This window comes from Notolepis coatsorum (assembly GCF_963971535.1).
Source record: "Notolepis coatsorum genome assembly, chromosome: 17".
In the NCBI taxonomy this organism is placed as follows: domain Eukaryota; kingdom Metazoa; phylum Chordata; class Actinopteri; order Aulopiformes; family Paralepididae; genus Notolepis; species Notolepis coatsorum.
Window position 1 is genome coordinate 104,281,722 of NC_140181.1, and position 15,280 is coordinate 104,297,001.

General features: G+C 46.0%; 1 protein-coding gene across 1 annotated transcript in view; it reads left to right on the forward strand.

Moving 5' to 3' along the window:
- Nucleotides 1–15,280, forward strand: part of cacna1fa (calcium channel, voltage-dependent, L type, alpha 1F subunit a) — a gene marked incomplete at its 3' end in the record, with an annotated part of 242,326 nt that overhangs the window by 36,464 nt on the left and 190,582 nt on the right. The window contains 8 exon segments of the mRNA XM_084333608.1: nt 149–176; nt 182–308; nt 4,663–4,888; nt 6,004–6,211; nt 9,164–9,284; nt 10,422–10,494; nt 14,546–14,609; nt 14,757–14,814. Of these exon segments, the coding sequence (XP_084189734.1) occupies nt 149–176; nt 182–308; nt 4,663–4,888; nt 6,004–6,211; nt 9,164–9,284; nt 10,422–10,494; nt 14,546–14,609; nt 14,757–14,814 (905 nt within the window).

Genomic DNA, 15,280 nt, shown 5'->3' on the forward strand with positions numbered 1-15,280 from the left:
CCGCTATCTCTCTCTCTTCTCACTCCCTCTCCCCCTCTCTCTCTCTCCTCCCCTCCCCTCTCTCTCCGCCATCTCACTCTCTCTCCCCCCCCTCTCTCTCTCCCCCCCCCTCTCTCTCTCTCCTCCCCCCCCCCCCCCCCCCCCCTAGTGACCAGCTGTGCCAGCTGAACCACGCCTTCAGAAGAATGCCCGCGTGGCGGTAAAGACCAATAACTTCTACTGGCTGGTGTTGCTGCTGGTGTTCCTCAACACCGTGGCCAGCGCCTCGGAGCACTACGGCCAGCCCAAGTGGCTCACGGAGTGGCAAGGTCAGGAGGACGCCCCCCCCCCCCCCCCCCAACCCCCGCGCTCTCTCTCTCTCTCTGTCTCTCTCTCTCCCTCTCTCTCTCTCTCTCTCTCTCTCACCCTCGGAGCACTACGGCCAGCCCAAGTGGCTCACGGAGTGGCAAGGTCAGGAGGACGCCCCCCCCCCCCCAACCCCCGCGCTCTCTCTCTCTCTCTCTCACTCTCTCTCTCTCTCTCTCTCTCTCTCACCCTCGGAGCACTACGGCCAGCCCAAGTGGCTCACAGAGTGGCAAAGTCAGGAGGACGCCCCCCCCCCCAACCCCCGCTCTCTCTCTCTCTCTCTCTCTCTCTCTCTCTCTACGGCCAGCCAAGTGCTCACAGAGTGGCAAGGTCAGAACGCCTCTCAGGACGCCCTGCCGCCCCTCCCCCCCAACCCCCGTTCTCTCCATCGGAAGAGTTATAGGGAGGTGTAGTGGTGACGTCATTGCCGTTTTTCGTGTTCCACCCTCTGTCCAACACAATGTATTTCCCCATTGCCCATTTCTAAATCGTCTCGTTTAAAACAAATAAAGCATGGACATTTGCATGGTATACCTTTCTGTGCTTATTCATCCACAATCTATAGCTCAACACGAAATATACGCAATTAATCATAAAAAATAATCGCCAAATTTTATTTCAACCAAAAATGCTTAAACAATAACGTTAGTGATAGAAGGGAACAAATTTTGTGCAAAAATGGAAAGCTTTTCAATTCCCATGCGGCAGAATTGTTACAATAGCCGATAATCCATTTTCCTATGATAAATCCCTATACCTACGGGTGGACAACCAGTGACGTCAGACTACACCTCCCTATTAATACACACGTATATCATACAGTAATGTTAATCACTGCCAGATATTGAGAGATGAAGTAACAAATGGAAAAAGGGCAAAAGCAAATCAAATCATTAATTAATTAATGTCCCCATGGGCCGGACACGTCTTCTTTAAACAAGTCAAGAAGAAACATCACAATAAATCAAGAACAAAGCAAAAACACAGTGAAATCCAAATAAAATTAAAATAAATTATGCAACACTCCCAGACATAGGCCTACCCCACGCGAAGGGCCGTTCAAGGGGGGATCTCCTTCTTAGATGTCGGTTTTGATTGATTGATTGAACATTTTATTAACAGATTGCAGAATGGGTACAATACAGTACGGCTCAATACACACAATTGTTAAGGGATGCAGACCAGAGAAGACTTTCGTCTTGTTTCATCAGGGTCCGCCATTTTCAATTCATCAAACATTTATGGCATACATGACATACAGATAGACAATACTGCTACATCTATACATTTATGACATACCAGATTTACAAATAGAGAGATAGTAGTGTTGCTATAAAACAGGCGAAACAGTCGGTAAGCATGTACATATACGTGTAATGAAACACAAATAAGTACATGCAATACCAACTGCCGGGGTACATAAGAACATTTGAAAGATGAAAATAGAGCTGATGAGCACTTACTCCTAGGACATTCTTTGACAATTTTACAGCCCAAAATACAAGAAAAGATCCAGGCGGAATTATGCCTAAATATGCCTATGTGTAAAAGAGTTAAGGAACACGTCGACATTATGGGAAATGTTTGCTCGTACCGTCTTCTCCAGAGTGAGACAAGAAGATGGATACCGGTTTCCTCTCTGTGTGTTCAGTAGAGAACTATCCAGCTGCACAAATTAATAGAAGTGGACAGTACTGGTAGCCTAGCTTAAACTCTGGGAGAGGTGTTAGTTGGCCAATGCCTCAGCTAGCCGGTACTGTCTGCTTCCATTCATTGTGCTAAGCTAGGCTAATATGCAGCCGGATAGTTGTCCACTGAACACAGAGAGGAAACTGGTATCCATCTTCTTGTCTCAAGACCGTGAGCACATTTCCCATAATGATGTCCCCACCACAGTCCGGACAGAAAACACACCTCTTCAAACAATATCTTTTTTTTATCCACTTTTCTCCTTATTTTTCTCCCATCCCAATTTCGTATTGCCAATTCTCCCCTCCCCTGTCTCGAACGTTGCTAGACTATGCCTCCCACTGGTCGGCTGTAGTGAGGATAGAAGCCTGCATCACGTGTCCCCTCCGGTACACGAGGAGGCAGCCTGTTGCATCTTTTCACAGACAGCGCGGACTCTCAGTGGCGAGGAGTAACGCGTGGGAGGCTCACACTACCCCCGCCACTTCCTTCTCTGCTGTGCAGGCGTCCCCCAACCGACCTGTAGGAGTCGCTGTCCACAACGTCCAATCCCCACCCATCGACTTTCCACCCGCTACCTCTGTCAATTGAGATAGTATGACGACTGGCCCAAGCCGCGGTCAATGCTGACACCGGGATTTGAGACCGGAGTCTCTTGCATTGGTGACGAGCGCAATCTCCGCTACGCCACCCAGCCGCTCTCTTCAAACAATATCTGAAATAAATACTATTTGTTTTACTATTATGTACCCTACTACTATGCTACTATACTTATACTACTACTTATCATGCTAATATGTCTACTACTATGCACTCAAGTTCGACACTATGTGATGAACAACGCCACTGACCCTTAGCTGCCAGAGATGTACACCTCCTGCTGACTCGTGCACAATCTGTAAGTCGCTTTGGATAAAAGCATCAGCTGTAAATGTAAATCTTGCCACGTTCCTTTTAAATGGTAAATGGTGCATTCATATACAGTAGCAGCTTTTATCCAAAGCGCTTTGCAATTTGTGCCTCCCATTTGACCCATTCACTCACACATTCACACACCGACGGCGGAGGCGACCAGGGGAGTTAGGGGTTAAGAAGCTTGCATTCTCAGGACTTTCTATCCACCTCAGTCCCACGAGTTCGCACTGAGTTTGGGAAGAGGGCTTTTGTGTACTCTGCTCCGTTTACCTAAATCTCTTTTATTACTTTGCACAGTTTTAAACACTAATTACTGACCTTTTAATGACCGATATGGGAGGAGTGTGCAATGCTTCTCAGGTTAAGCATTGCTCTCCCGGGCAGCTGCTTGCTCTTTTTGTCTTTATCTTTTTGCCTTTGTCTATGTTCATTTACTGTCCTGTATGGTTGTTTGTTGTTGTTTTACATCAGGTGTCGCTCGAAAAAGAGCTCTTGAGCTCAAGCTCTTACCTGGTGAAATAAAGGTGAAATAAAGAAGTGTCTCGCTCAAGGATACTTATAGACACGCTGCCCCGGGAGGGAATCAACACACATCTCCTCTCTCTCTCTTCTCTCTCTCTCTCTCCTCTCTCTCTCTCTCTCTCTCTCTCCCCTCCCCCCCTCCCATCCATCTCTCTCTCTCTCATCTCTCTCCATCTCTCTCTCTTTCTCTCTCTCCCCTCCCCCCCTCTCTCTCTCTCTCTCTCTCTATCTCTCTCTCTCTCCCTCTATCTCTCTCTCTCTCTCTCTCTCTCTCTCTCTCCCTCTCCCCCACCCTCTCTCTCTCTCTCTCTCTTTCTCTCTCTCTCTCTCTTTATCTCTCCATCGCTTTCTCTCTCTCCCCCTTACCCTCTCTCTCTCTTATCTCTTTATGTCTCCCTCTCCCTCCTCACTTCCACACGTTGTGGAGGAAACAGTAGTAACGCCTCCTCTCCTCTCCCACTCCTCTCCTCTCCTCTCCTCTCCTCTCCTCTCCTCTCCTCTCCTCTCCTTTCCTCTCCTCTCCTCTCCTCTCCTCTCTCTCCTCCCTCTCCTCTCCCACTCCTCTCCCTCCACTCTCTCTCCTCTCCTCCTCTCCACCTCCTCCCCTCTCTCCACTCCACTCCTCTCCTCTCCCTCCTCTCCTCTCCTCCCTGCTCTCCTCCCTCTCCTCCCTCTCCTCTCCTCTCCTCTCCTCTCCTCTCCTCCTCTCCTCCCCTCCCCTCCCTCCCCTCCCCTCCTCCTCTCTCCTCTCCTCTCTCTCTCCTCTCCTCTCCTCTCCTCTCCTCTCCCTCTCCTCACCTCTCCTCTGCTCTCCTCTCCTCCCTCACCTGCACCTCTCCTCTCCTCCTCTCCTCTCCTCTCCTCTCCTCTCCTCTCCCCTCCTCTCCTCTCCTCTGCTCTCCTCTGCTCTCTCCTCTCCCTCATGCACCTCCTCCTCCTCCCCTCCCCTCCCCTCCCTCCCCTCTCCTCTCTCCCCTCCTCCTCCTCTCCTCTCCTTTCCTCCCTCCCCTCCCCTCTCCTCTCCTCTCCTCTCCTCCCCTCCCCTCCCCTCCCCTCCCCTCTCCTCTCTCCTCTCTCCTCTCTCCCCTCTCCTCTCCTCTCCTCTCCTCTCCTCTCCTCTCTCCTTCTCTCCTCTCCTCTCCTCTCCTCTCCTCTCCTCTCCTCTCCTCTCCGTGTTTGTTCCCCTGACAGAGCGAGCCAACAAGGTGCTGCTGCTGCTGTTCACGCTGGAGATGTCCATGAAGATGTACGCCTTCGGGCTGCAGATCTACTTCATGGTCTGTTTCAACCGCTTCGACTGCTTCGTGGTGTGCGGGGGCATCCTGGAGACCCTGCTGGTGGAGCTGGAGCTCATCCCCCCCATCGGCATCGCAGTGCTGCGCTGCATCCGGCTGCTCCGGATCTTCAAGATGACCCGGTGATGATGATGATGAGATGATGATGAGTCATTATTAGGGATGTCCGATATTATCGGCCTACCGATATTGGCATTAAATGTAATATCGGAAATTATCTGTATCGGTTTTCAAATTAAAGTGTTTTTTTATTATTATTATTATTTGTTTTACCTTTATTTACCCAGGCAAGCAAGTAAGAACAAATCAAAAGCATTTATCGGTATTGGTTGATATCGGTTGATATCGGTATCGGAAATGAAGAGTTGGACAATATCGGTATATCTGATATCGGTAAAAAAGCCAATATCGAACATCCCTATTCATTATTATTTGAGAAGTATAGAAGTAGTAGAAGCAGGGTTCGCACGAGGTCCTTGAAGTGCTTATAAAGTGCTTGAATTTGGATAAAAAAAATAATCAAGGCCTGGAATTCCTTGAAAACAGGAATTTTTTGTAAACAAGGTGCTTAAAAAGTCCTTGAAAGTCAAATCAACCATTCGCATTGAAAATGTTGTTCATCCATGATAAAAAAAATTCTGAATCAAGAAATAAGTAAGTAAGATACTGTAAGAGCGCAGACACACAAGCTGCGCGCAAAGGCAGCGGGCGGGCTGGCGGGCGACCAGCGCTTTACTTTCGCTCCCATGTTAACGGACGTAGCTGTGCCCACCGGCCGCAAGCGGGCGCGCGACTCGCGGGCTGGAAGCGATCGTTTTCGCTTTGGTTGGATTCAGAGGCGTGCGCCACGTGCATTTCCACAGAAATACACTCAATATCTGCATTATTAACACACATATAGATGTTGTTCAACCATGTGTCTGTATCTTTCCAATACAAACAAACCATATTACTATACTATACTTTTTTCAGGAGCACAGTCACACTGATCATCATTCTAAAATGAATTCTAACATTCTAATTAATTATATAATAATTAAAAAAATCTTCAAACGGGGACTGACTTCGCATATAGACTATAGGCATTTACAGCTGCTCCAATGTGAATGTGCCTTCCTCCGTGCGCTTTCGCCCGCTCTCTGAAGTCGGACTCTGTGTGCCCGGCCGCGGCTGGTGTGTCTGCGCTGGAAGCCGGAGCCTCGGCACTGAACCTCCTCCTCTGTGTCGTGGTCCTCAGGCACTGGGCCGCCCTGTCCGACCTGGTGAACTCCCTGCTCAACTCCATGAAGGCCATCTGCTCCCTGCTGCTCCTGCTCTTCCTCTTCCTCATCATCTTCGCCCTGCTGGGCATGCAGCTGTTCGGGGGCAAGTTCAACTTCGACGAGACGCAGATGAAGAGGAGCACCTTCGACTCCTTCCCTCAGGCTCTGCTCACCTGCTTCCAGGTGGACTAACGAACGCACACAAACACCATTTCATTTCAAACCTTTATTTCAACTTGTAAGACACTGTTACTCTTAACCAAGGGTTAACCGGCTGTTGTGTGGCAGTGAAAGGGTTAACCTTCTGTGTATTGTCACAGTGAAAGGGTTAACCGTTTGGTAGTGCGGCAGTGAAAGGGTTAACTCATTCATGGCCAATCGCGTAATATTACGTGTTTGCTCGCCAACCGTTGTGCCCCAAAAACGTTATATTACGTTTTTAGATATTTTATTTTTTTAATTTTAATATCCTATACGCGTGTACCTTAATGACAAGCAAGCAGTGCAAAAATGCGGAAGCATTCGTCACCGCACGCCACTACGGTAAAGCGCCTTTCTTTTCAGGCCCGCTTTGGGAGCTGTCGCGCGGAAATAGGCTGTCTATTGCCATTCTCTTTGACAAACTCTAACCTTAACCAGCTCCTTAACAGCGCCTAAACTTAACCGTTCTAACCTTAACCAACTCCGAAACAATGCCTAACCTTAACCTTAACCTTAACCATGCCTAACCTTAACCATAGAAAGAATATTGCCATTCTCTTTGACAAACTCTAACCTTAACCAGCTCCTTAACAGCGCCTAAACTTAACCGTTCTAACCTTAACCAACTCCGAAACAATGCCTAACCTTAACCTTAACCTTAACCATGCCTAACCTTAACCATAGAAAGAATATTGCCATTCTCTTTGACAAACTCTAACCTTAACCAGCTCCTTAACAGCGCCTAAACTTAACCGTTCTAACCTTAACCAACTCCGAAACAATGCCTAACCTTAACCTTAACCTTAACCATGCCTAACCTTAACCATAGAAAGAATACACGTTAAAAAAAAATCACGTTTAAAAAAAATATTTGATGGGATTCGAACTCGCCAGCAAACGAGCCGTAGGATCCACAGCCATGCAGTCTTGCCAATTGAGCTATTTCTGGATAATGAATAAGGGGCGGTGACTTATATATATTGAGCTCCGCTCGTGTCGAACCAAGGCGGGATCTCATGCGCATGCGCGGGCACCTCGCGCGAGCACGCCGGCGCACGCACGCACCTGAGCGAGCACGCCGCCGCCGGTGCACGCACCTGGGCGCTGGGCGAAGGAAAATGAAAGGCGCATTACCGCACGCCACTACGGTAGAATGCTTCCGCATTCTTGCACTGCTTGCTTGTCATTAAGGAACAGGCATCCTATACAGTCTCACGGACCTCTGTGTTACCATTGGAACTCATTCTGAGACCCAGAGAGTGCAATACCGGCCGAATCCTGCTAGGTGGCAGTATCGCCTACCCTTTGAAACCTTATTTCACACTGTGTGTTACATCTTATATGATCCGGGCGGAGAATTTGGCTCCGGGCAAGTGAAACGGTTCATTCGAGCAACTTGGAACGCTTGGAACACACTTGATGCATATTTTGTGCCAATGCATGTCAGGACATCAATACTGGAAAATCGCGATCAGACAATTGGAATATTCATTTTGGGATACCTCCTAGTAAAGGTAAGGACTATATGACATCAATCCTACTTTGATCCAACAATGATTTCACATCGATGGCAACGATCATAATGTAACATACTCCAAAACGTATGCCGTTGCTGACGATCAGAGCATCAAAAAACATGTCCAGACGAGCAACGCGACTTTAGCAAAATTCACATAGCGCTCCATAAGTCCGCTTTTCAGGAATTAGCCCGGATCACTCTGAAACTATACAATATTCAACCACGGGATAACACACGGACCTATACATGAAAAAAGTAACAATTTTTTACATGTTGGACGTGAGATAGTGACTGTCAAATGAGGCATAGTATTGTCTCCATAGCTATAATATAGAATATAGATATAGCTCTGCAAACCGTGACGCACAGTGAAAATAGGTGAGGGTATTAGCTGGCGCTCAAAGTGTTAAAGGAAAACTCCAACATTTAGGGAAATTTGCTTATTTGGCATCTACCCTGGAGTTAGACAAGAAGATACATACCCTTTTTGTTCTCTGTGCGTGCAGTAGGAGTAGGAAGACACGCACCGTTAGCCTAGCTTAGCGTCAGTCACTGGAAGTAGGTTCCTCCATTAGCCTAGTTCCAAACGTCTTCCTACTCCTACTGCATGCACAGAGAAGAAAAAGGTATGTATCTTCTTGTCTAACTCCAGAGTAGATGGCAAATAAGCTAATTTCCCAAAATGTTGGAGTTTTCCTTTAAGGTTACCGCTCATTACAACAACGACGAGCTCGCAAAACACTAGAAAAACAAAGCTAAGACAGTTACAAGTCGACACACAGTGGTCGGTGATCGTCAAGAGAAGGAAGAACCTTCAGCTTGGAGGGCATTCCAGGTGCTACACTACAGCCGTATAGTGTATTCCACTTTATATGGCTGTAGTGTCTACTAATAAGTATATTATTGAACAACAACAACAACAACAGCAACACCATAAACTAAATTTCTCTCTCCCCCCCCTCCCTCTCTCTCTCACTCTCTCTTTCACCCTTGCTCTCTCCCTTTCTCTCTCTCCCTCTATCTCTCCCTCTCCATCTCTCTCTCCCTCTCTCTCTCCCTTTCTCTCTCTACCCCCCTCTCTCTCCCTTTCTCTCTCTCTCTCCCTCTCTCTTCTCTTTGTCTATCCCTCACCCTCTTTCTCTCTCTCTCTCTCTCTCTCTCTCTCTCTCTCTCTCTCTCTCTCTCTCTCTCTCTCTCTCTCTCTCTCTGTCTTTCTCTCTCTCTCTGTCTCTCTCTCTATCTCTCTCTATATCTCTCTCTATATCTCTCTCTATATCTCTCTCTCTGTCTCTCTCTATATCTCTCTCTATATCTCTCTCTATATCTCTCTCTCTGTCTCTCTCTCTCTCTCTCTCTCTCTCTCTCTCTCTCTCTCTCTCTCTCTCTCTCTCTCTCTCTCTCTCCCCCTGCTGTAGATCCTAACAGGAGAGGACTGGAACGCGGTGATGTATGACGGCATCATGGCGTACGGAGGACCGATATTCCCCAACATGGTGGTCTGCATTTACTTTGTCATCCTCTTTGTCGTCGGTAACTGTATCCTTTCAACGTAGACGAGTTTCTGCTGATGATATTATTTAAAGCCCCAGTCCATTTATTTTCACCAGATATGTGAGGTCATTATTTTTATTGTATTATATATTTTTTTGCCCATTTGTGTACCTTTGAGATGCAGATTGGACCTTTAACTCATTCGGCGCCAGCTATTAGTCAGGGCCCGCTGTAGCTAGGCCGCGCTTTAAACGATAGGAGTGCGTCACCTTGTTTGTAGAGCTATAACTATATTCTTTATTATAGCTATGGATACAATACTATGGCCCATTTGACATCACCTATCTATCGTTCAATATGTGAAAAATAATAAATGTTTCCATCCATACGTTCCTGTGTTATACCGTGGTGAATATAAGTATGGTTTTAGAGCGGTCTAGGGTAATTCATGTAATGCTGAGTTATAGCCCTATACGTCAATTCCACTATAGACGTTGCCGTTTCTTGCCTGTCCACGCTATTATTCCGAAATCAAATCTATATCATAGGTATTATGTTCCATCATGAATGCATGAAAGGGGGGGAGGATTATTTAATTGTCAGTAACGGCATTCGTATTGAACACTAAAAACGGCCCGATCGGTATAAAATCATTGCAGGATCAAGCAAAAATGTACGTCAAATCGCCCTTACCTGTGATCAGGAGTATTCCAAAAATAATATTCCAATTGTTTGATCGCCATCTGGTACATCCAATGTCCATTAGGTCCACGGCATAATCCACCACAACATATGGATCGGGGATATTTGATGCGCTTCAATGGAACCGGGAGAACCGCTCCCGTCACCCGACAAGGAAAAATTTAACCGGAGACATTTGGCCATTACACAGGCCAAGATACAAGGTTACAAAGGGTGCTCAATACTGCCGCCTAGCTGGATGCGGCCGGTATTGCACTTTGGCGACCTCAGACTCATTCCCTATGTAACACAGAGGTCCCTGGATGAATAATGAATACAAATATCAAATAAAGGAATAATCTACCAAAACCAGAGAAATCTGGCGCCCAACGCATGGCGAGTTAACCCGGGATATCTCGGGTCTGGCGCCGAATGTGTTAAAGTAAAGCTCTATAACCCACTGATCTGAAGCGTAGCCCGTTCCTCAATTTTGGTGACCAGACATCCTGCTCAACGTCTTCTTGGCTATCGCCGTGGACAACCTGGCAACCGGTGGCGGTAAAAAGAAAGTGGAGTAAGTGTGAACGAAGGAAAACGGAGAAAAAAAGGAGAAGGAAGATGACAGGAACAGCTGTGTCTCAATCCAGGATTGCATCACAGCGGTGCAGTGTCAAATTTCCCTCTGGATAATAAAAGTATTTCTATTCTATTCTATTCAACCGAGGTCGGAAGGCTCCTTCAAACGCAGCCGAGATATGCAGATAGATCCATTGGATCGATCCTCTGGGACAGCCAAGTAACCCAGAATGCATTTCACACCAACGGGGCAGATATGCAGATTATTTACAGAGGCCGAACGCCTTTGTAACGTATGACCTAGCTAGGACCATTATTATACAGTTTTAATATTTGAATGTATCCATTTAGATTCCCAATAATGTGGTCAATTTGTCCAAATAACGCCTGTTTGGAAATCATTGCTTTATTCGTCTGATTCAGATGACGCTAGCCATTTTGAGCCTCTCTTGGTCCATATATGGGCATAATGTGTGTGCCGTGATGCGGGAGCTTCCCCCAATCTGTGCCAAGGGGATTCCTCCTTTCAAATGGGCACGTGTCAGTCGGCACCAGTCTCCTCCGTCGACCAGACCTTCTCATTTAAAGGGGACATGCATTATAAATGGCTTTTTTCTGTGTTTAGCATGTTTTTATAGTAATAGGAGTTAGTATCAATGGGTCTGTGTCTCTAATTATCATATTGACTCATCAATCTAGTCTCGAGTTCACGAGATCCTCCCTCACTCAACTAAGCTGTTCTGATTTGACCCGCTCCCTGACGTGAATAGGGTACTGATCTGCATAACTAATGCCCCCTCTATAGCGCACAGTGAAACCCGACACTTCCTCAAACGGGAGGCAGAGGGAGAGAGAGAGAGAGAGAGAGATAGAGAGGGAGAGAGAGAGAGGGAGAGAGAGATAGAGAGGGAGGGAGAGAGAGAGAGGAGAGATCGCTCCGAGAGCCAGCGTGTGCGTGTGATTGATTGATTGATTGAAAACTTTATTAACAGATTGCAGAATGGGTACAGTACAGTACAGCTCAATACATACAATTGTTAAGGGGATGCAGACCAGAGAAAGACTTTCGTCTTGTTTACATCAGGGTCCCCCATTTTCAATTCATCATAACATATATGACATACATGACATACAGATACAGTACTGCTACATCTATACATTTATGACATATCAGATTTGCAAATACAGTACTGTTTGTGATACCAAAAGAGTCCAGAAAAGAGAGTATATACATTTGACGTAGAAACTGTACATTGGAGGGGGGGTGGGGGGGGGGACTGTACATTGGAGGAGGTTGGGTGGGTGGGCGCGCTTCGAGTCGCGATGCAGGGGGACTCGTGGAGAGACAGAGGAGAGATCGCTCTGTATGAGCCTCTCTCTCTCCCTCTCTCTATCTATCTGTCTCTCCCTCTCTCTCTCTCTCTCTCTCTCCCTCTCCCTCGAGTCGGGAGCACTATATATCACTGTAATATCTTTGCGCATGCTCCCACGCGCACGCCCGTATTCAGATCCGTACAATAATAATCACAGAGGTATATATTATCATTTGAAACAAGTTACCAATGCATTGTCCTGTGGGATTATGCCCCCCTGCGGCGAAATTAATTAGTATCCCCCTCAGTCTCTATCTCTCTGTCTGCCAGTCGCAGACTGTGTGGATGACTGTCACTCAAAGTGCTTATGGGCGGAGCCAGGCCAACACAGCCTGAAATCCAAAGTGAGAAAAATGTGGCTTTTGAGTACTTGATTAGAAATATAAAACAATGCATTTTTTTGAATAAAACCTTACAGAGGTGTTCCATAGACTCACAGGAATTGTGTAAAGTTGCCCAAATAGTGCTAGGAATAGCAATGCATGTCCCCTTTAACATCATCATCATCATCATCATCATCATCATCATCATCATCAACCTTTATTTATTCTCGGAAATACAATTGAGGTCACCCTCATTTTCAATGTCATCGAGACTTTACAGACATTTCAATAAACACATTTCTACAATATAACAATAATAAATATTAATAACCATCTATATAGTAATGTACTCTTCACACATGGACCGCAGTCCAGAGTGCACCACAGCAATTAGTATAAAATGAACATGGGCATAAAATCAGCACACAAATTGACAAAATAAAAAAACAATGCATAAATTGCAGACATAAGAATAGGTATAAAAGACAATAAAAGTAGTGCAATGTAAACAACCCTCGGTTCGGCCTTCGTGGTCTACGTGGTGTAAAAAGTACCCAGAAATTATACTTAAGTGAAAGTATGGGTACCGTCTCAAAATCGTACTCAAGTAAAAGTCAGAGTATCTGACTAAAAACACACTTGAGTAAAAGTAAAAAAGTTTCTACTTTTAAATGTACTTAAGTACTAAAAAGTAAAAGTAAAAACTTTTCATGGATATAGGGCCATAGGTGCTCGTCTTGTCCGTCCACGCCGACTGTTTCGTCCTCTTCATCACTCGTACTATCGTTTGTGGCCATCTTCTGTAGCTTGTCCCTCTGACTGTCTATTCTTCTGATAGCAGGTGTTTAATCAAGGACCAATCAGCATGGGTATGGGTGGGTTCATTTTCCATTGATGGGGATTTGATTGGCTGTTTTTAAATAAAGTGCGGCCGCAGGATTAACAACGTTAATGTTAGTTCGGCCAAAGAAACAAATATACTAATTAAAATCATTGGACCGGCAAGATTTTTACTTTGTACTTTGTAGGTCTGCATTTTAAATGTAAGGAGTAAAAAGTATGTATTTTTTCTCTGAAATGTAATTGAGTAAAAGTACAAGTATACAAACCTAATAATACTCGAGTAAAGTACAAATCCCCCAAAATAGTACTTAAGTTTTGTAACAAAGTACAATTACTCAAGTACTTTACACAGACACCCTGGTCTATGAAGGACACACCCTGGTCTATGAAGGACACGCCCCCTGGTCTATGAAGGACACGCCCTGGTCTATGAAGGACACGCCCTGGTCTATGAAGGACACGCCCTGGTCTATGAAGGACACGCCCTGGTCTATGAAGGACACACCCTGGTCTATGAAGGACACGCCCTGGTCTATAAAGGACACGCCCTGGTCTATGAAGGACACACCCTGGTCTATAAAGGACACGCCCTGGTCTATAAAGGACACGCCCTGGTCTATGAAGGACACGCCCTGGTCTATAAAGGACACGCCCTGGTCTATGAAGGACACGCCCTGGTCTATAAAGGACACGCCCTGGTCTATGAAGGACACGCCCTGGTCTATAAAGGACACGCCCTGGTCTATAAAGGACACGCCCTGGTCTATAAAGGACACGCCCTGGTCTATGAAGGACACGCCCTGGTCTATAAAGGACACGCCCTGGTCTATAACGGACACGCCCTGGTCTATAAAGGACACGCCCTGGTCTATAAAGGACACGCCCTGGTCTATAAAGGACACGCCCCCTGGTCTATGAAGGACACGCCCTGGTCTATGAAGGACACACCTTGGTCTATAAAGGACACGCCCTGGTCTATGAAGGACACGCCCTGGTCTATGAAGGACACGCCCTGGTCTATGAAGGACACGCCCTGGTCTATAAAGGACACGCCCTGGTCTATGAAGGACACGCCCTGGTCTATGAAGGACACGCCCTGGTCTATGAAGGACACGCCCTGGTCTATGAAGGACACGCCCTGGTCTATGAAGGACACACCCTGGTCTATGAAGGACACGCCCTGGTCTATGAAGGACACGCCCTGGTCTATGAAGGACACGCCCTGGTCTATGAAGGACACGCCCTGGTCTATGAAGGACACGCCCTGGTCTATGAAGGACACGCCTTTGTAGACCTCGTCCTTCAAAGGCTACAACCCCTGGATTGAGACACAGCTATAGATTCATAGAAGTGTCTCGTTCTATGATTTAATAACACATTTACCTCCATTGATCGCGTGTTGTCATTGAATGGCTCGTATATAGACATCATTGCAGAGACACCGGCCTCATCTCAAGCTAAAGCAGATCCACTCAGGACCTTGTTGACCGCTTGCCGTTTGTTCTTGCAGAGAGAAGAAGGAAGAGGAAGAGGAGTGGGATGAAGATCAAGAAAAAGAGGATGAAGACATGGGGGTAGAGGATGTTTATTTAAAAAAGAAATTCTATTGTATTTATTTATTCTTCCATCGTGTGGGACCTTCACAGCCTTTTGAAAAACACTGCCAATTCTTTTTTTTTTTTTTTATCTCTGTCCTGTCTGTTTTCTCCCCCTATGTATAGAATGAGGAAGATGATTGGCAGGAGAATGAGGAACTGAGAGCCATTGAGGGACTAGAGGGTGAGTGTGTTGATATCACCCCCCCCTACAGCATACAGTAAACTCTCAGACATCTGATCTGAGCTTCTGCTTGGCTCTTCTCATTCTAATCTCTAATCTTATTTATTATGGCTAGTTTGCAACACTTTAAAGGTGCTATAGAGAACATCGTCATGTAGAGTAATAATTTAACTGATAGACCTTTAACTGCTGATCTCTGCAGGGATTCTGGCGCACTTTGCACAAGGACTCACATATCATTCACTCATTTATTCGCATCTTCAATCATATTTGTATACGCACATTTATTGATCTGCTTAATCTGTTTATTTATAGCTTTATTTCAACTTGAGAATTCATTGAGGGCAAGCTCTCATTTTCAATGATGTTGAGCGTACATACATAATAAACATAATAATACATGATAAATATAGCAAGAAAATGCTAAACATAAACAGAGCATATACAACAAAAACAAATGCAGGTT